This window comes from Dermacentor andersoni, chromosome 1, assembly GCF_023375885.2.
Source record: "Dermacentor andersoni chromosome 1, qqDerAnde1_hic_scaffold, whole genome shotgun sequence".
NCBI lineage: Eukaryota > Metazoa > Arthropoda > Arachnida > Ixodida > Ixodidae > Dermacentor > Dermacentor andersoni.
Genome location: NC_092814.1, coordinates 77,315,374 through 77,341,399, shown reverse-complemented (window position 1 = coordinate 77,341,399; position 26,026 = coordinate 77,315,374). Strand labels below are relative to the sequence as shown.

General features: G+C 42.8%; 1 protein-coding gene across 1 annotated transcript in view; it reads right to left on the bottom strand.

The window, feature by feature from the left end:
* Nucleotides 1-778: 778 nt before the first annotated feature.
* Nucleotides 779-26,026, bottom strand: part of Pcif1 (Phosphorylated CTD-interacting factor 1) — a 150,081-nt gene continuing 124,833 nt past the window's right edge. Inside the window, exon 15 of the mRNA XM_050191279.3 lies at nucleotides 779-25,892. Within this exon, the coding sequence (XP_050047236.1) occupies nucleotides 25,658-25,892 (235 nt within the window). The 3' untranslated portion in view covers nucleotides 779-25,657. The remainder of the gene's footprint in view (nucleotides 25,893-26,026) is intronic.

Here is a 26,026-nt window from a genome sequence, read left to right as displayed (position 1 = left end):
TTGGAATTTTAAAATATTAGCCTACACTGGCACAGCGCATGACAATGCGGCTTGCTCTGCCGAATTGCAGCAGGGCTTGACCAATGTTGGAGTAATGCCCTTGGTATTCAACTCTTCATTGCCTCCGGGTTTATTGGATGGCATACAAAACAGTATATAAAACTGCTTTACGCGATGAAGCCAGGTGGTCACTTCTATGAACTAAGTGTATTTTTCAACGTCGTGACTTAATAACACCAGCATCTATGTGTGCCGATTGAGGTTAGACATGTTTGATTTTTTAGCAGTCCTGGACGTTGCATCATTCGATCCACCACCATCTGGCAAACATGAGGCAAGAGAGATTGCAGCTTGACATCCACAGTCACTCTGGCAACGTGACGGTGAGGACTAACCAATCATGTTACTCATAATCATATTCTAGTGGCATCACAGTTGCACTCTTTGGCTGATCAGTATTGATTTTCTGAGAGGAAGCGACCAGGGTTCATTACTCCACTGAAATTAGCACCATCAGCTTCTTGCAAGTCTGTAAGCAGTTACGAACTCTTTGGACAATGGGTTTCAAAGTTTCACATTGGGTTAAAGCAGCTGACTCGGTTATAAAGTTAATTAGTAATTTTTTATAATTGTCTGATTACTACCGCGACTCCTGTTAAAATGTATACGACTGTGGTAAGAGCAATTTTGAAGAACTCATTTAATTACCTTCCCCATGCTTAAGGAATTCTGAATGCATTTTCCAAAGCACCCTGTATATAAAAACACCACACACATGTCTGGGCAGATTTTGGAATTTTATTTCCTCGTTGGCTTCTATGTTATAAAATGGAACACAATGTGATCACGACACACCATCACAATGTATACAGAATTGAGAAACCAGATGCGAATTGTCAACAGAACTGTGCAGCAAATACGGCACAAACATACACAAGTGAAACAAAAAAGCCGAGTCGAGGACTGTTTAGTATCATGCCACAATGTATCAAAAGGGTGTCCCCACGAGTAATTCTGAAAGCCGTGCAATATTTACAGTATGTACAATCACTACATCACGTGTAAAAACATAGCAGGCATGATAACATGCTGGAAGCTATGGCACAATGAATGAGGTGCCAATCTGACGACAGAAGCAGATGAGTTTTATGGTTCCTGCATTCACTTTTACTATCCTACTGTTCAAATGACCGGTTCCAACATCAATGGTACAGTTTAGTGCATACTGCAATGTGGCAGAACATTTTCACAAAAAAAGTGTTTAAGTATGAAATTCTTTGCTTTGCAAAGAAATGAACAAGTCTTAGTGTTGTACATACAAATGGTTGAAAACTTCTGCATGAATACGATGAAGTAGAATGAGCTACGTCATGAAGGTGGAGGAGGAATGAGACATGAAACTATATATATTACATAAATGTGTGCCTGTTCACAGATTTCAGCCCAGCATGCTAACACCCAACATAGGTGAAAGCAAGCACAGCCAGTCACAGCACACACCATTGATTATGGGCTAGCTTCTTGAAATGAAAAGGAACTTAAAAAGGGATCTTCAATTAAGTTTTTCTATGTACAGTGCAATCCACTACTAAAGGGAACATTTCAGTGCACAGCACACACCTTGGTGTACTCCAGGTGCTGGCACAGCCAGCGTGTGTGCACCACGAATGTGCATAGAAAGAAACCAATGCCGCCTACTGCATTTCGTCTCCTGTGAAGCCAGGTACTTCCAGGCTTGGCAGAGAAAATTTAGCTCGTGTGCCATTCTTATGTGTTCACTTTAACAGTGGACTTCACTTTGCAATAAATGTTGCTTGTTGCTGCAGACTGCAAGCTGCAGGCCTCTTTCTGCAGCTGGCTCAAATGTTCAATATTCAGCTGGTCATAGTTCAATATAAATAAAAACAGAGCTCATGCAGCAGCATCAAAATCACTACATTTACAGTTGACATTGCTACTTTCAGCAGCATAACAAAGAGCATTTTCTTACACACCGTACATCAACACAGCATAAATTTAAATGCACAGGGAAACATGTTAATAGATAGGTAATCTCCACATTTTTTGCATTACAAAACATCAAGTACCACAAAATTAGAGCAGCTATATTTTGACCGAACCCGGTAAGCTGCTATGCCAGTATCAAAACAGATCAGTCCAGTTTTATGTTTCAAAGCAATGGTAATGAAGGATTCTGCAGCAAAGAAAATCTTGAAATTTATTTCAAACACTGTAGCTGTTTGTTACCATGGAATAAAACTTCAATACATAGGTTTCTTTGCACTTCATATCCATTAAATATGCAGCTAGTGATCCTACACTTAGGTGCATAGCCTGAGAGGCACTAGCCATGCTGGTGCAGTAGAATTACCATATAACTGCTTTCGCCTTCTAGTCAACAAAATTTTATTACATGTGTCAACCCTGATGACATGGAAAGCATGATCCTTCATATACTAAAGGTATAGAAAGCGTGCGGTACGACGGTGGTGCCGACACGCCGGGCAGAATAAAGGCATCTGTCTTGTATATTTTGTTGCAGCCAATGTACAGTGAAGCACTGTGCAGGCGTATGTGACAGCTTCATAATGTCCTGCATGAGCTACTGGATTGTAGGTCGCTCCAGTAATTATTGGAATTTTCCACCAGGAACAATTTTTTTTTTTGCGTCAACACAAGGAGTTGTGAAGAGCTAGAGCGGTGGGTATGGAGTGTGTGTTGCACGAAGAGCACACTTGTCGACATTATCATGGATGCAAATGCCCTCCTCCAACATGATCACAACTTGCCTCATTGCATTTAATTAGCACTCCATTACTTCAACTTTTTTTTTTTTACTGTGCTTCCACTGCCTTCAGGCTCACACCATATAACCGATGCTTCACTTGACCATCTTGTTCACTTCCCCGTGCGACATTTATGCTCATTATTTCTATTCTATCTCATTGCCAACAGCTCAAACTATCACTGTGAGGTGCTTGCCCGTTGTACTTTACAAGCAGAAAAGAAAGCATCCTTAAAAGTGTTGCTGTTTGGCCAAATGTAAACCAAACAATTCAGTAACCCTGCACACTTCTTTTTTTTTTATGTTTCCAAGTTTTCCATGTAGCCAGCTGGTGCTGTTTATATTTTGTAATGAAATGGCATTTCTTATGCATGCTCACAAGTTTATGTGTGTAGTACAAACATTCATCGAAGCGACATAACTGCATGTAAGGTGCACTACTTGTGCGCTAGTTTTTTCTCGCATGTGTGGATTGAAATCAGTTCAGTTTCTGGGATTGTGAATCCAAACGGCTACGAGAAACATCTTCCAAGCTTCCCTTCAAGTAGACAGAACAAAGTACTTAGAAACCGATATCGCGGCAGCGCACATTTTCATGTTGACATTCATTTGTTGCAAGCACCTTCCCTGCAGGACACTCAACTGCTGGCTCTCATTTCTACTGCACATCAAGAACGTGGCTGCTTCATAGTAGTTTAACCCCTTTGTCATCATTTAACCCTGAAGAATCCTTCACTGCATGTGCACAGAAACCTGGCTTTTCTTACTATTGCGTGAGGTGACGTGGGCAAACACAGGAAATTTATGTGGTGCGCTGGGAATGGCTGCACAATGAGTAACTCTGGCACATCTGATGGCGGCGCTGTCGCCGCGGCTTTTTGAGCCACCTTTTGCCGTCGCAGGCTCCCTACACTATAAGTGCATGAGTATAACTCTTAGTTTCAAAAATTCAGATATTCTAGGTAGGCCGATTTCAGTCTACTAAAATGTGAACCAGCTTATGTATGCAGCGATGTGAAAGGGAGGAGGCAACATATAAGCAGTTTGGCTTGTGCTTGTGTAAATAAAGGCACACTGCCTTTAATTATGAAATGCAAACTGGCCAATGAACAATTATCCTGTCCACGAGCATGGCCTGAGATCAAGGAATTCAACAATTAAAAAAGGGAAACAAAAAGAAAACAGGCACGAAGTGTCACATTGCAGAGCAGTTCTGTTATACGTAAAACTTCAATGGTTTTGAAGCAGTCTAACAACACTAAAAGTGCTGATTACAACAACATAACTTCTGTATTCTCTTTAAGAGGAAATTATTTCTTGGGTTATTTCACAAATTTTAGTTGCATGCAGCTCTTAACATGTTCACAATGATGCTGCATACACAAAACTTGAAATTCACTTGGGTTATACAATTGGTGGCTTTCCAAAATCTCAAGAAGGCAATGTACACCAGCATAATTGTAGCACAGCAAATATTACAAGCAGCCAATGTCTGCCGAGAACTTGCCTGTAGGAACAACTGAAATAAATATCTTGATATGGTGAAATTGATGGAGCAACGTGCCACGCATTCAACTGCTGAGCAATAGCATAGGCATTCAGCTCTTTGTCTTCATTTAAATAATGATAAGTGCTGCCATAACATGAACAAAAGTGATACAGCGAGAAGCAAGTTAAAAAATTTGGACAAAACATCTACAGCAAAAAGTCTGAAGCCACGTCAAAAGTCACAGTTTTGCCAGAAAGGCGAAGCATCGATTGCGATAGCAAATTAGTAGACAGCTATATGAAGTAAGGATAATAGTTTTATCGACCGCATAAACTTGGAAACATTCACTTACTAACTGAAATAACAAGCATGGTGTCAGCGTGCACAAGCAAACATGCACACATATACCCGATGAGCGCGGACACTCGCTATCAAAACGTTGGTGTGAGCAAGTGCGGTGGCAGCTGCAGTGAGTGAACACAGCGCGCACAAAGGTATGAGCAGTCTGTAGATCTCTTTCAAGAGACGGTGCGCGCGACCGTGCAAAGTACACACTTGGTGTTGTAGTCGAAGCCGCCCCCAACTCCCCCTTCCCTCCCGCACTGCCTCGCCGCTTTTCTCACTGTTGCATGCGACATTGAGCCATGATCGTCACTTCCCCTTGCACCCGGTCATGAAATGCCAAGTTGCTGTCGAGCGCAACGCCGCACCCCCCCCCCCCCCCCCCTCACTCCCATCTACCCACGGTGTTTCGCGCGACGGAAGACGGCGCGTTTGCGCTCCATTTTGCTCCTTCACAAGTGCCAGATTGAGCCGCGATCGTAAGCTTTCCTTGCATGCTTTCACTCACATATGCAGCATACGATGCACGGTGATGGTATTATTGTACTTGGACTTTATAAGGAACATCACAGCGACGGTGATGACGAAAATGCGCCTGGAGTGTCCATATAATTGCTATCGCAATAAAACTGAAGTTAATTGTTCTCTCCTTTATTTCTTAAAATTTTGGTGCTGTGCTCTTTCCGTAACTCCTTCCAGTTTATGTGGTTTTACATCAGGCTAGGGCAATCCCTGCATGCGACAAGAATCTAAGAGAGAGCAAATTACGAGTTTTAATATGGAAGAAACAAATGGCGGGGTTTTACGTCCAAAAGCTGCACAGTGTGCTATGAAGGACGCAGTAGTGGAGTGCTTCAGATTCACTTTGACAGACTGTTTCCTTAAGGCTCCCTCACACTAGGCCGACCCGACACTGGTTTCGGTCTTCATTACAGTGAGGCTGCTGTGCTTAGGAATTAAACTGACAGCCTCATGATCAGCAGTAGAATGCCACAGCCGCTGAGAAATACAAGTAACTTGCAAAACACAGTGACCCTATGCAAAAAAGGGCATACTGTTTGTTCTCAGGACTAAACCTTAAATCCCATCAATTGCAACAGTGTCAACAAGAAAGAATGAGGAAGCAGTCCGATGGGATGACTGCCTATTTGAACTGGCTTAGCAAGCAAATACACACAAGCACTAAACAAAGGCCAACTACAAATTAAAATCGTATTCTGGGGTTTTAGGTGCTAAAACCACCATCTGACAATGAGGCACACTGTAGTGAGGGACTCCGGATTAATTTTGACCACCTGGCTTGGTTTATTGTGCACCTAAATCTAAGTACACAAGCATTTTTGCGTTTTGCCTTTACTGTAATGCAGCCACTGCAGCCGGGATTGAATCTGCGACCTTGAGTTTAGCAGTGGAACACTGTAGCCGCTGGATAATTGTGACATGCATGTGAACTGCTAGTACCACCAAATCCGTTCGCACAGCCAAGTTCTCTTGAACATTTTTTGCACATAGTTATTATTTTTATTAACTACATTTAATATAAAAACCATCTTTTGCGAGGCGAAATAATTAGTAAACACACTAAAGGATTCATATGCTGTGAACATATGCCATGAAACAGTAAAGCAGAAAGAACACTGAATTTGGCACCCACCTATCCACTGTGATCCATGTTGAGAATGTACATGAAGATGGCAAACCTATACAGTCTGCCAATAGGAGTGTCGATGATACAGCTTAAGCACTTAATAAAGACACAAAAGTCACATTTAACACCTAAATAAAAACCCAATGTAAAAAACGCGCATGCATAAATTAAAATGAAAATAAGCTAGACATTGCACTAACAAACATACCATTGGCCACACACACACTAGAAAAATGCAATGAGATGCCTTGAATGAGCCTATACACTACTGTTTCACCAGAATGGTTTGCACAGCATAAAAAATATGAAGCAACCTATACATGTAGTCTGTACAGCTTGCATTTGACCTGATGTGTTTAAACAAAATAAAACACGTAGAAAGAATGTCACATTCACACATTTTCGCAATAATAACCCAAATGGTTAAGTTAATATAGCTGATCCAATGAAAACCATGTATTACTTAAATATAAAGAGGTTATGCTCAAAGTCATGCACCAAGCAAAACAGTTAAGTATTCGCAATACCTCACAGAGAAGATACCAAATGTAAACAGCTTTTAACACACCACTTGTGGTAAACAAATGGCAACGTTAACATCACCTGCTGTTATTTAAAGCTATGTCATGCAGTCTCCTAAACAAGAAAAATTTCAGCTACAAGGCCCTTGTAGTGCAATGCCTGCAAGGCCTGTAACCATGCAACATTCTACGAAAGATGAATGGCCAATAACATGGAGCACTACGCTTAGTTCTCTGCAATATTTGTGATAACACAGTCTGATAGCTACAGTTAGTCTCCAAATTGGCAAAATTCATATCGTATTTTTACAAAATTCATATGCAGCTTCAAGCTGCTACTTTACACCACTCTAGTACAATCTACTGGGGTAGTACCAAGCTTGCACACTGTGGGTCTGTGTTAAATCTCCATCAGCACTACAGCTTTCCCATTCATTAAATGCTAGCAAAACATGGCTTCTTGTACTTGCAGATAGTGACAAAGAACATTTTCCTATTTGTACACAGCAGTAAGCTTTACCTTAGGCCGCAGGAGCTTTTTAAACTGAACTAGGCAATTTAAAGCAGTAGTGACAAAATTTTAAGTTGCAATACCTGTAAACCTGTCATATAACTTACCAGTACACATGGATACCTTTATCCAAGTACTATTAATTACAAACAAAAGTTAGAAAATATTCTATTTTGATTTTAATATGTGCAGGTAGCTGACTTCAAACTACAGCACCTAGACACATAGACATAACATGGCTTGAAGGCAGCCTATAAATGCAGGCTAGCTTTAATTATGTTTAGCAAATGCTAGGAAGTGTTGGAACATAGAAACACGTGGCAGCAGATACCAGCAGGCTAGCTGATCCATCATAGAGCTGTCATAGGACCTTATATAGCTCCCTTGATGCGACTGTAAATCTAGTTTTCAGGCCATCCAGGCTTTACCTAATTTAAAAGGTATGAGCCTGGACTCAAGGTTGAATAGGCCTGCCCGTTATGCGCTTTGACTTCTCCCTTTGTCGTCCTTCATATGGTTCCTCTTTCTTTACCTCTTCCCCATCTCCCAGCACAGAGCAGCTGGCTATTGAGGAATGTGCCTCAGACCGACCCCTTCTGCCTTTCCTAAGTTTTCTCACTCTCTCTCTCTACTTACCAACTTGGACAAAAAGCCAACTTTTTGCTGAATCCGCAGTCACTTCAAATGTCTTATTGCACATGGAATGAGAAGAAACCAAATGTGAGGCAAAAGGGAATAACTGGTTTGGTGGCACAGGAGATATTCAAGCAACCTTAATAAATTTGATCTCAGCCTTATGCAGCACAATGCAAATGCACTTCGTGCGTGTCAGTGGCAGCATGGCATTCTCAGTGTTCGAAACTGAAACCTGGACTTGTAATAAATAAGGCTGTAATTAATGAATTGTGCGCTGGAGAAAACAAGGTACTGTACTATGATAACTTGGCCAATACCTACCCATACCAGTAGACAAAAACGAAGCTAAAATTTTTTGTGAGAACAGTGCTCTTAACCCAGAGGAGAATATAGGGCATGGCAAATGACAATGAAAACTCAATGATAAGCTATAGTGCACAGGTGACAAGCATTTTACACAAGCAAACACCAAACAGATGCAAGAAGAGACCCATGCACGAGCAATGGAGAGACCTGGACCCACATTCTGATTTTCATCCCTGTGAGGAATGTTGCCCATTTTTTGTGTGCTGAATGGCTGAAGTAGATAGGATGACTTAGTTGTGGCAACGAAAAGAAAGGGGGTTAACTGAGGGGCCCGATCTTTATCAATCATATCATGAGAAGCCAACAAACAAAGACACCAAGAAAAACATAGGGGAAATCACTTGTACTTACTAATCAGCATCGCATGCGTAATGCAAGAGGTTGGATCGTTCCCAACATGCGGCAAGTTGTTTTTTCATCCATTTTCATTGCCATTAATTTATCATTTCTTTAATTCAATTGGTAAGTACAAGTGATTTTCCCTATGTTTTACTCGCTGTTTCTGTTTGTTGGCTTCTCATGATATGATTAGTTGTGGCAAGACATACCTGATTTATTGGCTGTCCACATCAGTAACCTGGTGATGTGTGCCATGATCGTTTATGGTCAGTCAATAGACAACTGCTTTGGACACTCTACTTCTGAAACTACTGCAGCTGAGCATATCAGAAAGAAGACAATACATTGAACATAAGGCCACAGACAGGTTTTAAATCTGTTTCACCTGCTTGTATACAGCAGCCACATTTAAAACTAAATCTAATAAGCCATTTCATACATTTATTGATTAGATGGCGACTTGTACTACATTAAACAGGATGAAAATTTCCATGGTCACGTGGCAAGGTTAAAGGAATGTGCTCCAAGAGCCTGCACTTAATGCCATTATTTCATCAACCAAATCACTTCTACTACTTTAACAATAAAGGTGCACACAGCTGGGCAAACATTCTCGCAAGGATCTTGTCAGAATACAGTCCACTAAATAAGATAGACAGGAGTGCCAACTCGCCTGGTATGACAGTGTTCTAGCATCACAGAGCAATACGTAGGTGGTGCTGAAATTCAGATACAGTTAAGGCCCGGATAAACAAGAGGTAGTGACATTCTTCTCTGTCTGCCCTTGCTACCTCCAGGTCATCTCACATTTCGCACTTTCCCTGATTTCTCACTTTCCATCTATGGTTGAGATGTGTTGTTAAATGAAAATACAGTCGAACCCACTTATTGCAATACTGTACTGGTTTTAACAATACATCGGTTATAACAATGAGAAGCTGCTGCACTGTCAATTTTTGTATGTTTTCCATGGTGAAATAACCCACTTACTACAATGACCCGATGCCACATTATCAGCTATAACGATGAAGTCTGACTGCTGGGTGTCCGTGCCGAAAGGTAGTGAAATCTGAAATCTTTGAAAAGAAAACGAGAAATTCGATCCGCTGCACGATGGGCCGCTGCTGCCGCACGCTCATTTTCCAGCCTTCTCCGCGTGACTCTCTCCTGTTGCCCTTCCACCCCTCCGAACACGAATGGGCTACGCCCATAGGTTTACGCCGCCCCACCCTCCAAAACACGAATAGACCGTGCCAACTGCGCTGCAAGCAGATTACTCGCATGTTGCTCGCTAGCTCCTCATTCATGCCAGTTCTGTGAACAGCTTAATTGCTTGCACTCATCTTTGTTGATTGCGTCGAAATTGTTCCTGGCCACGCGGTTTCTCAGCTTCACTTGACTCACCGCTGAAACGGAAAATGGCTGATCATCGACAACGCGCGACGTTGCCGGTGAAAAGAAAGCGCATGGCTATAGATTTGGAAATTAAGTGCTTCTAACCACTGAGACGATCATTGCAAATGTGCTTGCATCAGATAGCGACGGCGACGACGGCAGCGATGACACGGTAGGGCAGGCTGCATCAATGTTGTTCTCACAGGAGGTCCGGCAGATGATTTAGTCCCCCTCCGGGGTTTCATTTTCACGAGGAACCTTCCGCTGCACTACGTGGAGCACTTGGATGCCTTGGAGAAGGATGTCTGCAAGCTTCGCGTAAAGCATGTATGGCTGATGGACATAGGCTTTTCTCGTGTAAGCCAGTCAGAAGTATGTGGCTAGATGCTTGTGGCGATCTCTCCTCAGTGTTTCTTCTGGATTTCTCAAGCTGACAGGCTGCTGCGGCAGCCTTCTCGCAAATTTTAAAAGGCCCCTTTCGAGGCCACCAAAGCGATGCCTCGGCGGTGCTCACATATCGCTTGCCACCCGTGACACCTCTTTGCAGTTGTTATAGCAGTGCCATTCGTTAACGCCAACAGCCGTGGCTAGTTACACGCGATCAGAGCGCCGAAGAAGCAGTTAAAATAGTGAACACAATCAGCAGCCGGGCGGAGGAAGATGGTGGGGAGGGGCACTGGCCTCCCCACCTATATGGCTTTCTCACATCAGCCCTGCCACTCCCCTATTTTGATATTTTCACGCAACCTGGTTATAACAATGATCGGTTACAACAATGGAATTTTCATGGCACTTGAGTATTGTTATAAGTGGGTTCGACTGTATGTCTTCAGCATGAAGCTGCAATTGCGTTGCCTCAATCATTGATGAACTCATTATAGATGGCTGTTTTCTACAGCATTTGCTAACGTGACACTGCAGACTTCCATTAATTCAACCTTTCAATTAATTCAATCTTGAGAACCTTGCCAGTGCACACCTATTTCTATGGACCAAACCTTCTGTTATTTTGAGCCTGAAATTGGCAATTACCAGACAATTCGGACTTTGCAGGTAAGCACACACACGCCTGACCTCAATGGCAGCAATGTTTGTCTTGGTGTAACTAGGGGACATCAGACACGTTTATCGCTAGTCAAAAACACTGATTTCCTGTCTGCCTTTGGTAGATATCAAAGCAAGGACGATGAATGATTGCCGTATTTACCCAATTCTAATGCAAGCTCTTTCTTTCCAAGAAAATTGGTCTGAAAATTTCCTGCGCGTTACAACTGGATAAGAAACCAAAGCCACACTTGCGATGTTATCAACAGCCTGCCATCAGAGCCAGCATTTTTGCTACTGTTACAAGATGGTGGCAAAAAAAGATTTCACATAAGGCAATTATGATGCCCTACTTTCAGGCTTTAATTACGAAAGTTCATTCAAAATATAATTTATTTTACATGCTAAGTTAGCAGCAACAGAGTTGTGTCGTGTTTTTGGCACTACAGAGAATTGGGCCAGTAAAATTAAAGGATTCATTTCACTCGAATCCGCAATTATCATCCAACTGGTCGACTATGGTGATAAGCAGGCGGAGAGGTGCTTAGACCACTGACGAAGCAGGAAAAGGGAAAGAATTGGAATAGAATCGTTAAATTATCCTGGCTTTGCGTGTGCCACAGGATGAATTGGCGAAGTGGTTAGTTTAGGTGTGGGCCATCATCCCGTTTGCGATAGCAGAGGAATGGTTCGAGAAATGCAGGATATTAAACACAATTGACCAAAAGGAGGACTACATGTTGTGGTCCATAAACTGCAATAAAATGGTGCCCGAGATTGACGATGATGTAAAAAATTCATAAATAAATTCCCATCCTGTGAAGGTAAAATCTGCAGGTTTTATCTTATTTCTGATTGCCAGAATCAGAGGTGTGCTGCATTCTTTTGCATTATAAAACTGTGTATTCATTACATTTGGGCACTCAATGTTTTATACTATTAAACTGTAAAAACTGGCGTCACGTTACGTTTGCGGCATGTCAGAATCATGTAAATACTGCCAAATGAAGCTGCAACTTGCTTCAACGTCTTTTTTATTGCCTCTTCGTTTAATTTCACCCGCTTTTAGTCACACCATGGTAGAATTAATGGATGTTGATTGTACAACTAAATAAAAAGGAAAGGCTACACAGTATCAATAGATTCCTTGCCTTGAGAGTGTATTCACAAAGCTGGTGCCCCCGAGATACGCAAAGGAAATAAAACCACAGCAAATTACGATTCCACAATGTATACCGTATTTACTCGAATCTAATGTGCACTTTCTTCCCATAGAACGGGTCAAAAAATTGCACGCATGTTAGAATCGAGTACGACCCTAAATCTGTGTTACGATATCGCCATGGGCATTTCAAAATGGCTGCCTCATACGCGCCTCGAGCCTAAATGCTGTAGCTTCCTCCATGTGCTGTATACTACGTGTGTTGAGGTTAGTCCACCGTACGTCTTCCTGATTTCTGCGTTTGCTCTATAAGCATGGAAATGCTGACTGCGAAGGCACGCCAAGTGTTTAACACGATGCCATAATTAAAGGAAAAGTGATCACGTGTGCGGAGACAGGCAGAAATCGGGCCGCATCATGGGGTGCGGAGTTCCCGAAACTTGCGTGCGGGACTGGTGCAAGCAGGAGAGGCATTCTACTCCGGTGGCGGCTGCATAGACACAGCTGCGTGGCCACTATCTTGAAAATGATCTGTAATGGAAACGAGTCTACGCACCTAGGCGCACTGTGCTATGTTCTCGTCGCTTAGTTGTTGAAGCGAGAGGCCGCACAAAGGTCAATTCGCTCGCTTCTGCTAGTGCACTTTCTCACTCCAGCATTCTGATAAAAGGTTTCCGTGGTCATTGAGTGAGATGTGTTCTTGTTTGCTTGTGCACATGTGACACTATGCTTGTTAATTTAGTTAGTAAGCGAATGTTTAAAAGCTTATACAGCCAATAAAATTACGATCCTTACTTTTCGTATAGCTGTCCACTACTTTGCTATCGCAATCGATGCTTTTCCTTTTGGACGAAACTGCGACTTTTTTTTATTGCAAATTTAGTGCATTGGGAGTAAATCTTTGTTTTTCCAAATGAGAGAAAGTTGTATTTCTATATGAAATAATGAGGTGTGCGGTACTGTAAAGGACTTCTTTTTTTTTTAGGTCACGGCAAATGAGTGCACGTTACAATCAAGCGCATTCCCCCCCCCCTTTTTTGGTCATGGAAAACGGGTGTGCATTACAATCGAGGGGGCACGTTAGAATCGAGTAAATACTGTAAACAGGTCAGTCCGCCTGTGCTGTGTAGCTATCATGCCTCACCAACGATTTACAAATTTCAGGTTATGCTACACAAACTCCACAAAAAGCTCAGTGCTTTAAAGCAGTAACAAACCAAAAACAAAATGACTAGTAATGATAAATTTGCCTTCAAAGTCTTTCGAACTGTGCTGTGGACGTACAGCGATTTCCTTCATGCTGTGCGTATTTCATGCGTATTTGGATTTCTTAACACAGCACCACATAAGAGAAACTTCGGCAGCCAGAAAAGCACCCAGAGAGCTTGAGCTAAATATGCTGCTTGTATTACCATGTACATGCACGGTATGGTGGCTACAAGCAATTGTCATGGCAATAAAGCAACGGAAAACAACAAGCTAAGAAAAGAAAAGGTGCACATAGGCCCTCACTTTTTTTTCTAGGAAAACAAAGTGAGCACAACGATGTACAAATATGGAGGCGCAAACCTCCTCTCCTGCATTCTCTCACGGACTCATGCAGCAGGATAAGAGAATGATGCTACCTGCAAGTATTTAGGTGGATCAGTCCTAGCACAAGCAGCAGCCATACAATGCATTGGCTGTGCCTTCCATAATGCCAGCAACATTGAAAGACCTCAAGTGCAGCAGTAGGCCTACCACACATTTTCCAAGCAGCAAATAATGGGTGAACAAAATACTTCGATGACTCATGTTTCACACGAAGGTCACCCCATATCATGATGTTGGCATGGTCCAACTGCTTAAAAGTACTGTTCTTTCTCATTCAATGGCCCTTATCAGGTAATTTACACCCTAACTGCATGGTGGCATGCACATTTAGTGTGAACAGCTACTGAAGAAAGAAAAAGGACAGAACATGTTAGAAAGGTGTGAGGAAGAGAGGTGGCAAGGGCAGGAAGAGGGCATAGTGGAAATCTAGGTGGACCAAATCGTTGAGCCCTTAGCTGGAATAGCTAGCTGTGTAGTAAGATGGGCGAGATGGCACTTCTGTATTTTCTGTTTCATCCATGATACACACTTTGATCAATATTACACAGAGGATTGGCAGCAAATACGGAATACGGGCTGATCAGCATGTTTAAAGTGCATCACCGGTTTTGACACTGCAAAATAAAAAAGAAAAGCATTAGTGCTTCAGGTTAGACCAATGGCTAGCACTCTGCTGCCACATGCAAGTGACTTCTGGGAGCTTAGCCTTTGTGTCAAAACAAAAGTTACAAACTTAACATTTACTTGGGTGGCATGGTACGCTGTGATAAACCCATGCAGTTTTCTGTCCTATTTGTTGTGTGCTGTACAGGTTTATCAAATTACAAAAGCCACAAAATTACTCCATAGAAGCCATGTTAGCTGCTTTACAGCTAAGCTGTTAAGGGAGCTGAACAATGATTTTCGGGCGATAGCATGGTTGGTATCAAATGTCAATCAAAGAACAGTCAGCAACGCAGCTTGCGCCCTATCTCCCAATTTGCCGTGAAATGTAATTACGAAGAATTATAAAATAAAAGTTACCTTGCATACACCTCACTTAAAGGGCCCCTCACCAGGTCTGGCCATCTTGAGCTGACAAGTGCAGATCATACAATGCGCGCTAACGATCGTGTTTGCAAAGAATTACATGGCTACGCGCCTCGGAAAGGTCTGAAATTTCAGTCCGAACGCTGTTTTCCCTTTCCCTCATGGCGACCGCGCTCAAAGCCGGATGGTGATGTACTCGTGTCCCAGCGCCTACGTACTCGTGTCCGCAGTAAGACGTCGCTTGTGGTGACACGCGACTTCGAGAATTATTCAAGGCAACATTTGTTATTTGTGTGATCTGTTGCTTGAATTGACGAATTGAAGTTTAGAGAAATAATAAAAGACTCAAACGGAATGTCTGCATGTGTTTGTTTTACTTCGCACCAAAGCAGGAGAGATGTACTTCTGCTTTGTCTGCTTGTTCCCACGGTCATGCAGTCACATGCACACGTAGTGAAACTATGCCATTTTCTACCGTGTTCCAGCACGTGATCATGCTCTGCGATCCCCTTGTTCTGCCTCAGTATTTGTGTAACACTGAATTATACCGCTAGTGATGTGTCCTTGTGCACAGCGCACAAAATCGTGCAGTGCGTGAAATGAGACATCACAACAGCTCGCGCGCGACGCTGTCATCGGAAGTGCGTAGCACCGAATAAAAAGAAAGAAAAAAGGGTGAGGAGAAAAAAAATCAAGGCGGGGGCCCGTGACGTATGCGTCACGTGATCCTCGAGGTCCGGTGTGGGAGAACGCAGGGAAGAAATTTTGCTTGCGAAGGCTAGACGGGGCAAGTGCAGAGTGTCTTGCTATGCAGTGGAGCTCGCCTTCTGAAATCATGGGTTTACAGCCCTAAAATATTTCTATCTTGGCTATTAATGAGTCAATTTGAAAAATTTTTGCAGCAGAACACTCCATAGAGGACATGTAACAACTTCCAGCATATAACCAAAATTTGCTTTAAACAGAAAATTTCTTTGTGCAGTTTATTCTCGCCAGTGATCCATAATTTTGTTTCGTGAGTGACGTTTCTCTGGCTCCACCTTGGAGGTCGTCGGCCTTTTTGGTCTCGGGCTTTTGGCCAAGACCAATTTAGTATCTGTTTTTACGAGTATATCAATCCTGTATGCCGTACCATTTTCTTTGTGATTAAAAAAAAAAAAAAACGCAGGTCTGTAGAAAGCTTGTATATAGTGAAGCATATGAAAAAGCTTAGGTATGGTGAAAGAATTGCACCTGATATAATGGGGTGTTTGCAAAGTCTTGGGTAGATATTGAGCAGGGGCAACACAGATCCCTAGGATGCCCAAAGTGTGCAAGAATTCCCTAATACAGCTTTACTGTCTTTGATAAATGGGTTGCTTGGATTTGCAACCTCTGCAAAGCCTGTCAAGGCTTCTTAAAAGCACTTCTAGAACACAATAAACAGATGTGGCCAGATGTCAAAGCATGTTTGACAAGTTTAGTGGCTACCACAGTGCATGCACAGAGTTGAGGCTAAGACGTCTCTCTGCCTTGATTGTGGAAACTCCCTGCCATGTTCAGAAACTACTACATTCTGAAACGGAAAGCATATGCCCATGCCTGCTGATGTTTAAAGGGCCCCTCTCACCAGGCCTCATCAGAAATTTCGGTTATACACTGGGAGTTGTAAAGCGACATCAGGGGAGCATTTTACCTCATGAATTTTAGAAAATTGTTGAAAACTAGAGGAGATCAGAGAAATTAAAATTTCACATTGCCATGCTGCCAGGAGGCGAGCTTCATGGCCAACAGACACAATCTCTCTCTTTGCCTTGGGTACCATCTGCAGGCAACATTCCCTTACCAAAGTCGAGGGGCAACGTAACGTTTACACCACGAGCCCTCCCCCCTTTTTCTTTTCTCCTTCTCTTTCTACTTTGTTGCATGGGGCACATTTTTAGAGGCGGTGTTGTGCATACTGCACATGATGATTTACTGAAATCCTGTGCCATAATCGGTGACCTACCTAGCAGGCACTGCATCAGACATTAATAGCAGTTGATGCGAGTGACCTTGACTCTGCGGCCGGATGCGGGGATTCCTCGAGAAGGATGCACAAGCGTTTGTCTGAAATTTTAGCTGTTTTCACACCGTGCAGCGGCTTGACACTTTGCAGACACAACTCTCAGCATGTGATCTATGTGCCGGGCTTACCTGTTTTAATGCTATAAGCAGGTGAGGAGCACATTAATTACTGTGCCATTAGTGAATAACTCAGCACAGGAATAATATGCAGTGCTCATAACAATTTGAGAGGAATTAAGAAAATGAGGGTGAGGTAGAAACTTAATAAGGGAAGTAATAATAAATCAACAGATGGTGGTCACTGTGCTGTGTTCAGCTCCAAGTGTATACCAAAGAGAAAAAGTCAGGAGGAAGGAAAAATTTATACTATTGACACTTTGCTTAATTTTTACTTACTTATTTTATGTGGAATAAGTACACTAATAATAAAGACATGGTCAAAGGTTTCAGAAGCAACAGGGGCTTAGCGTAAACCAGAGATAGTCTAACATTAATGAACTGCATCAGTAATGTAAAATTTCGTGGCAGTATTTACTTGTATTGAATCCTTTTGAGCATCAAGAGCATTTTATTGTGATGAAATAGGGCTGGCATCAACTTTCAAGCAATATAGATAAATTATATGTTTCCTCAAGATAACATTTCCTGCTAAGCAAAATACCATTTTCAAGTCATTCTGAAAATTTGATGCATGTCTGTGCTTCCCTACCAAACCATAAAAACAAATAACGGCACCACTTTTACTGCAAACAGCAGTATATGGCTCACCCAACACTCTTCGTCTGCCTGTCCAACCTGTGGCATGGCCACTATCACCTCTCCTCTTCCATGGGCGCACACACCTTGGAACCGATGACCACTCTTCCCTTTTTGGATCTCTGGCCTTTCACTACTGCTGTTTAAGATACCTCGTTTTGAGGCATTCTTTGCGAACACTGTGCTTGACCACAGTATGTGCAGTGAACCTTATTCTCATTGCTTGTAACCCGTCAACGCACTTCATCAGTGTCGCCACCACCACATTGTCTAATTGTGATAACGAGATGTGCCAAAATGCCACCACAAACTGTGCCTAATTGATATGATGCCATCAGCTCACTCTATCTGCACCTTGTAAAGACTGCCAATGGAAGATTCGTCTGTCAAACCATGGGCAAATAGACTAAGTTAGTTGACAAATAGACTCACATAATGAATGAGCAGTGAGCCACATACTGCTCTAGCAGCCAGTGCCATTATGCAAGTAGCATTGGAACAGGGCAGTTGCAGAGGACTGAAATTTTTGTTTTTGCATTGAGTAGGAAAAGATATAAAAAAGGAAAAGAGAAACTGAATAAAAATAATTTACCAGCTAAAAATTTCACACACTATTTCTACTATTTCACTGTAGCTTTTAGATACCAAGCAAAAATACACAAATATAGAGGTTACAAAAGTGGATGAGCTAAAAATACTGGCCACAAAATTCTGATAGACTGCGACATAGAGCAGAGCATTTGTGAGGCCTATACAACAGAAGCTTCATTACAAGACCAAAAGTTTTAATTATTAACGAAGACAGAAAAAGTAGACACTCTGGACACATGGCGTACATGGAGCCTGTGTACACTGTGTCTACTTTTTCTGCCTTCGTTTACGTGCTGTAGGGCCATTACACCAAAAATGAACCCACACTAATTAACCTAACTTTCAGTACTTCTGAAATTAATGCAATCAGAATTTACAGCACAAATGCATGAAACAGCCCTGCACTTCAGTGCTGCCTTTAGCACAGTGTTCCAACACAGAGCTAAGCTGTGGGCACTCCAAAGAGAAATACTGTAAGTTCTCGTGTAAGGGCCACACTTTTCTGCCTTAAATTTGCATGAGAGTATCTTGCATAAACAAATAGTATATAAACAAATGCGTATTCAAAGAACAAATGTGAATGCAGTCACATAGGACAACCTGAAAATCCTCTTACTTTTAGCTTCAATCGCTGACTCAATTACCACCACTGGCACTGTCTTAACGTTTCAGCAGGTGAATCCCTGTTCACTGAGAGCACATTCTTAAAAAATGATTCCATCCTCAGAAGCAAGGCCAGAGTTCACATGCCATGCACAAAATAGTACAGGTCTGTGTTGGCAGCAGAATGATGAGCAACAGCCAGCTCAGCAGCACAGAAGTCATGTGAGACATCAGAGCAGTTATCACGCGAAACGTGAACAAAATATTACAGGCAATAGCTGCATATATTTCAAGAGGCACCGGCCCAAAGAGAGTGCACTGCACAAACACACACATTAAATGCAAATGTCTGCCCTGACTCAAGCTGTTCACACACTTCCTGGGCTGTGCAGTAGTAGCCGCTGCATGGAGAATGTGGCATGAGCTTTGGAGTGTTAGTACACCGCACAGAGGTGCATGCATATGGGGAAAGTGTGACGGAGGGCAGGTGTAAAAATTAAATGATAATGTCAGCACCAGAAGGCAATGACTCCCCGCTAAGATGTTACAGACAGTAAAAGCAGCAAAAAGATGCCAGAAGAACCTATAGCTGATAGCCTCATATACCATGCGGAATCACACAGAGATGTTGCAGCATGCACCCTATCATGGGCTGTTGTACATCTCACAGTGGTGTGATGCTGGTTGGTGAGGTGTCCTTTGGAAAGGGGAGTGTGACCCTTACATGGATAATATCAAAAATATTTCCTCATATATTGTCCCAGGCATAGGTGTGGAGTCCATACATGGGTGTAGCCCTTACACAATGAAATACGCTAACTTCATCTAGCCACACAGTCTGCCGCAAGTTTGGCAGTCTGACTGCCGCCGAACAATAATGGATTAAAAAAGAAAGTGTTCACAATCAATACAAAGACCTTCTATCCAATATCAATGTTGAGCTTTCAGCTACGGCTTTCAGTAGATGTTCAATAACCATAAGGAATTTCAAATCAAAATTACGGAAGAAGGCTGTTACACAGTGCATAACGACTCAGGCAAAGTGGCATAGCTTGCGAAGTTTACAATATGCATTCTCTATGTCATTATGCTCTACAGCAGAGCTTGCTTGCAGTTTTCCTTTACATTATCCAAAAGTAGAAAAGCTCAAGGTAAGTTACGGTGTTTAGGCTTATAGCCATAAATTTGTACCTAAAAAGGTCTAAAATTTCACAATAAATACATTTAAGGCAATAGTATAGCAAAAGCCATAATTAAGGTATGTTCCTGAAGTCCAATTGCTGCTTATTTCAGCACAGCTCTCATCTGAGACACTTCAATCGCTGCTCCTGCAGCGATTGCCTTTGAACAGTGCCTTTGTCCGAAGGTATGCAAGGTTCTGTGGCAATGAATTCGAAAAATGTTAAAGGCAGGCAAACTCAGCCTTACAATTTAAAAGAAGTGATATGGGTACCTAGTTGCAATCTTATTCATAGTGTTTACTTGAACTCCAATTCTCCTTGGCACAGCAACAAAAATTGTAACAGCAAGCTGCTCGAGAGCATAAAGTGAAATATTTAATCTTAGTGAGTCACTAAAGCAGTGACTTCTTTCAAGCAAGAAAAGTTTGCACTACGGTGACCAGTAGAACTTGTTCTCACGGGTTTCAGCTACATACTAGAATTGCAAATTTAGGGGAAAAAAGTTTGCAAACATTGTTTTTCCTTTGTAGCAGCTTAGCTTTTGTAAGTGGCAACTTTATTGAGCATACAATCTTGCTCAATGGTTTGCCTTACCCATGCACCTCAGGCAAACACTCATTCACATACTATCTGCAGCAGACGCACCACAGTAAAATAAGCCTACACAGATTTTTCCCAACATTTCCTAAGGAACTCCTGTAATGTGCTGCTTCGAGCAACGAAAGCAACACATAGCAAAAAAGAACAAAGAGCCCACATGAAGTCCTTCACAGCATTTAAGATCTGACAGATATTTTTCCATGACAATGTTTGATTGGAGGCAGGATAACTGCAACCAACTGTGGTGCTGCATTAAGTACAGTACAGTGAAGCCGATTTATATAGAAGACTGCCATTTCAAATTATTCCTTTACACTAAGCACTGAAAGTTGAAAATATTCTCCTGAAAATTCCATGCATAGAGAATTTCCAGTATAGAAGCAATGCTGTGTGCCTATATTATGCGTAAGGGCCACAATTTATTATTATTTTTTTTTCTTGCGAGGGGTAGGAGTGGGGGGAGGGGCGATTTGGGATGTGGCCCATGCACAAGCAAAAATATTGCGCAGAAACCATCAATAATGATTGTCAATGTAAGCAAATAGCCGACCGCGCTCAGAAAGCTATTCACTTTATTAAAGGGGCCCTGAACCACTTTTTATCGAAGTGGAGAAAGGCAGTTGAAGCGAAAATAGGCTGTTTTAGAAGTAGTTTGCTGCAAAAAAAGTACTTCAATGTTTTCAGCAGAAGTAGAGTTATTGGCAATCAAACATGGCCTCCACTGTGCTCCCATTCCTTCTTCAATGCCTTGCACTATGAAAGCTGTGGGGCGTGCCCACAACACTTTGCCTTCTAAATGTCACCGTTCAAATTTCATTTTGCATGTTAACATAGACACTGCGACTTCCGCCTTTGGCACCTGTGACACGCTAAACATAAGCCAAACATGGTTGTTCTCAGCGAGCCGCAGTGCGCTTAGCCAGTGAACTCGTGGTGGCAGCCCGTGGCGGCTGCTGTATCTACACCATGTAGCCGACCGCAGCTTGACGTCAGCTATCGGCCAATAGCATCCGTTTAAGGGAACGACGAAATAAAGTGCCCAGAAGAGAGTGAGGAGAGGGCCTTCTGCTGAAAAGAGAGCGTTTGAACGAAAGACGACTTCGCGATCTCCACGCACCGTGTACAACAGCAAAACTTGGCTGCGATGTTCACAGCAGCGTATGCTACCTGCAGACTATGTTATTTCACCAAGCCCGAGGGGTGGTTCAGGGCCCTTTTAAAGGAATGATGTGCTTGAAGACATATATTTGTTGCAGCAAGAAGATTAAAGTAGCGTTTGTTGTTTCATTGGGAGAAATTCCGTAGCAACCGAATCAGTACATCTGTAGTGGTGCTAGAGCCCTTTCCTGCAGCTGCCACAGGAGGAAATGGCAGTGGGAGAAGAGCAGGGCTGTCTGTCGCGAGCGCTCCGCTGCAGCATCTAAATTTTCGGACACCCCATAACTCTCACGCGACAGTAGATGTTTGCAGGCCTGGCTTCAATGAAGCAGAGTTCTCCCTTTGCATTGTCACCCATTGCCTATTTTCACAACCTTCAAAATAGCCCTGGATGTTTATTAAATTTGATTAAATAATTATTTTACAGTTGAAGATGTATAAGTTTGTGAGAACTACCTTTGCACAGAAAGTTTTGTAATCTGATATATTTACTGCTGGCGCTCAGCGAAAAATGCACCCCACAACTCTGTTAAACAGCATGCGACCTTTGCATTTGCAGAGAATGTCTGACAGCCACAGACCACCAACCATTACCAACAACCGACCACGAAAATGGACAAAAGAGCCAAAGAAAACTGTTTGCTTTAAAAAACTAAATGTGTAAGGTTTCAAAAACAGATGTGCTCGTTGCCATATGTGACGACCATGGGGATCCTTTATTTTAGCCTTGATTTTTCTCTCATTCATCATTGCTAACGTTAAGTGCGAGGCTGTAGCAGCAAAGTCCGGTTCACCGCAGAAGCACACTGATTTCGGATGATGTGCTGCACATAAGCTTGCGCGGTGAAAAAAGTTTTCGCAGGAAACGTGAACAAAATGGTACAACTAAGAACACCATACTACCTTTCAGTTGTTATAGGCACGACAAAAGCTTCATGCACAAAATTTTGGTGTATGCGCACGCTCAGGAAGGCGTGCAGCAGCAGCATGTGCTGTCTATGAAAAGTGGTACAGGCTATCATGCTGGACACATATGCGTAGGTGAATGGCCAATGGGACAAGCCATGTGGTGTCGGGATGGATATTTTGTGATAATGTCAATGCTTTATTTAGATTAAAGAACTTACCTCTAATAACTGTAAAAGCAACAAACACACCAAAGAGGAGCGTAATATGCCACACAGTATGTCTCTGCGTACCATTAAGATAGCACAGCATGTGCTGCTTCGCAGCAGCTGATGAGGTACCGTACTTACACGATTGTAAGTCGACCCATTTTTAAAAATTTGAAAATATGAAGTGGGGGAGGGTAGGGGGGGGGGTCGACTTACAATCGAAACCAAAACATGGCACCGCCAAAAAAGCGAGACCAACGAGATATCAGGGGAGCTACAACGTAGTTACAATTCTATGTTTGCTCTATGGCCCTACCCGTAGTTTTCGCTATCCCGTGTGTTTGTTCGCTTTTCGAAAGGGTTTTTCAACATTTTTTTTAGAGTTCTACAGCGCACACAGCACTCATGGGAGGTGTCGATAGTCGATGGAAGTGCCGCTGTTCCATTCACGGCAGCACACCCAGAACGGCGGCGTTTGCAGGGAGTATCGATAGTTCATGGAAGAGCAGACGCCGCTCACGCGTTTCTATTTCGCTGTAGCTCTTAGTCTGACGCATTCGACTCAACTGCCAGATACGTGCTACTTCCATGCTTCCTCAGTCGTCATGAGTGCTCCAGGCCCACTAAACATTCGGCCCTCATTTACAGCAGCGTTCAAGAGGGCTGCCATCCTTTACGCCGAAGAAACAAATCACTGCGCAGCGGGCAGCAAGTTCGATGTTTCTGAACGGGTGGTGAGAGAGTGGCGACTACAGTGAAGCAAAATTTTCACCTGTGACGGCAAGCGAAGCCCACGGGCTGAAGTCGGGACGCTTTGCGGAGCTGTAGGCCAAGCTTGCGGGGTACGTCGCTAAAATGCGTGATCGGTCCCTGCCAATGAAGTGCGACATGGTCATGAAACAAGCCCGGATCTTCGCCTTTTAAGGACCTACTCCGTCGTGAGTACGAGTGGCTGGCGGCAGAAGACCGCGAACTTACGCCAACCAGACCTGTCAAAAGAGTCTCCCTGACGGCTGCGTGTGGTTGGGTGCATTCGGCATGGGGTGCTGTTCCACAAGATGTCGTGGTGCGGTCGTTTGCCAAATGTGGAATTTCGCTGGACAACGACGCGCTGTAGGGCCGTAGCAGCGACGACGACGGCATAAGTGAAGACGAGTAGTCCAGTGACCATCCCAGTTACTAATAAATTTTCGTTATGGAATGCGCCCTCGGGTATGCTCTTTTTTTTCCCCCATGTCACGCAATATGGGGGGGGGGTCGGCTTATATTCTAGTTGACTTACAGTCGTGTAAATACGGTATGTGCTTCGGAGGGCGTGTGCAGCCTATGCATGAATAATTTCTGAAATACCTTTTTCAAAAATATTTCAATCTAAATTTGAGGGCGCGGCCCTTACACAAGAACATACGGTATTCTAGTAATCAAATGAAATTCTGCACCATGGCTTTGTGGCCATTTTCCCTCAATGCTTCCATCCAAAAGGTGGTGCTTGATGGAGTGAGATAAACCTTTGTGTACAAAGACTTGCTGTAGAGGCACTTTGTGGCTGATGTAAATGAGCATTTAGGCTTAGCGCTGCGACAGGTTGTCAATTTTGACATACAGTGGAATCTCGATCAACGGAAATCACTTAAACGGAACTGTTTCTTAAACAGAACACCATCCTTATGGTTGGTTGGTTTTGTATTCATGCAATTGTATTCAGCTTTGTCTCTCGGTAAATAGAACTGCAGATAAATGGAGCCAATTTTCCTGGTCCTTTAAGGTTCCGTTTAAAGAGAGTCCACTGTAAATGTATTAACTAGGTGTTACATATTTTATGCACAAAATAAATTTCTTTCATGCCTATAACACTCTCTTTCTGCCTAGGTGCCATTATTGTTGAAAGGAAACCAGCGGGAACTGTGAAGGCACCCAGTGCCCACAATAATATGTCTCCCTGCACCATGTAAAGACAGCGTACATGGTGCACATTACGCAAAGAAAACATGCTATGCAGCCAATAGCCACCAGGCTATGAAGGATTGGTACATGCCATTCCACACTATGCACCACAAATCACACTCTCTCTCATGATATCAGGAAAGTATTGCAGACTGGCAGAGGTTTAAATTAGTGCTAAGATAAACATTATTCAGACATCTTTTATCAATATGAACTATTCATGACCCCTTAGCATTCAATATATCTGGTTTTGGCTACATTGGCCCACTTAAGAGTGCTGTTACATAAAATTTCGATCAATGCAACATAACTGGTATAGGTAAAATCAATCTTTAAAGTATAAAACAAATTACAAGAAGAATTAACAATGCATCCACACCACTCCTTCCATAAAGTCTGGCTTTTTTGTATGTGCTATGATACTTTAGCATAAACAATAAATTTTATAGCCAGTGAATAATGTGGTAAATACTCGCCCAACAAATAATGCTCTACAAGTTCTCACTTTACATTAGCTATCTTAGGAATCGACAATAGACAGCAAGTGATGTTGCATATAGCCAAAACAGTGGCATAACAAGATGCTAGCAGAGATGTAAAGTGCTTGGCAAGTTATCTGGATACTGTGGAGCCAGAGCAGGGAGACAAAACTGCACTGTGCTGAGTCGTGCAAATGTAGTAGCTGCAGCTGGGTATCCGTAACTGGCTTACATTTCAAATTTTTATAAGCAACCACCTGGCTAAGTGTCTTCTATTGTAATTCTCCTTTGACGAGAAGTAAGGAAAGCCACGTTTACCAGTTTTTAGAGCAACTTAGGGGCACCAAGAGGAGACTCTTTTGGAGGTGCATCTTTTGAAGGTAATGAGGGCACAGGGACTACCTCCGCAGCAACATCTCGCTCACGGTCCAGGCCTGGTCGGTAGCTTTCGCGCAGGGCATCCAGCCGCTCAGGAGTGGGACCCCACCGGGCATAGCCAGCATCATTTTGCAGAAAGATGATGTGCGTCCCATGTGCCGAGCGCACACTTACTTCATTCCTACAAGAAAAAAGTTCGAAGAGCTGTATTAAGCGCATAAACATAACTAAACAAAACACCTAGCAACAAAACAGAAGCACTTTAGGCAGAGACTCATGGGATCATCTGCAAAACAAAAGTTCAGTCAAACCTCA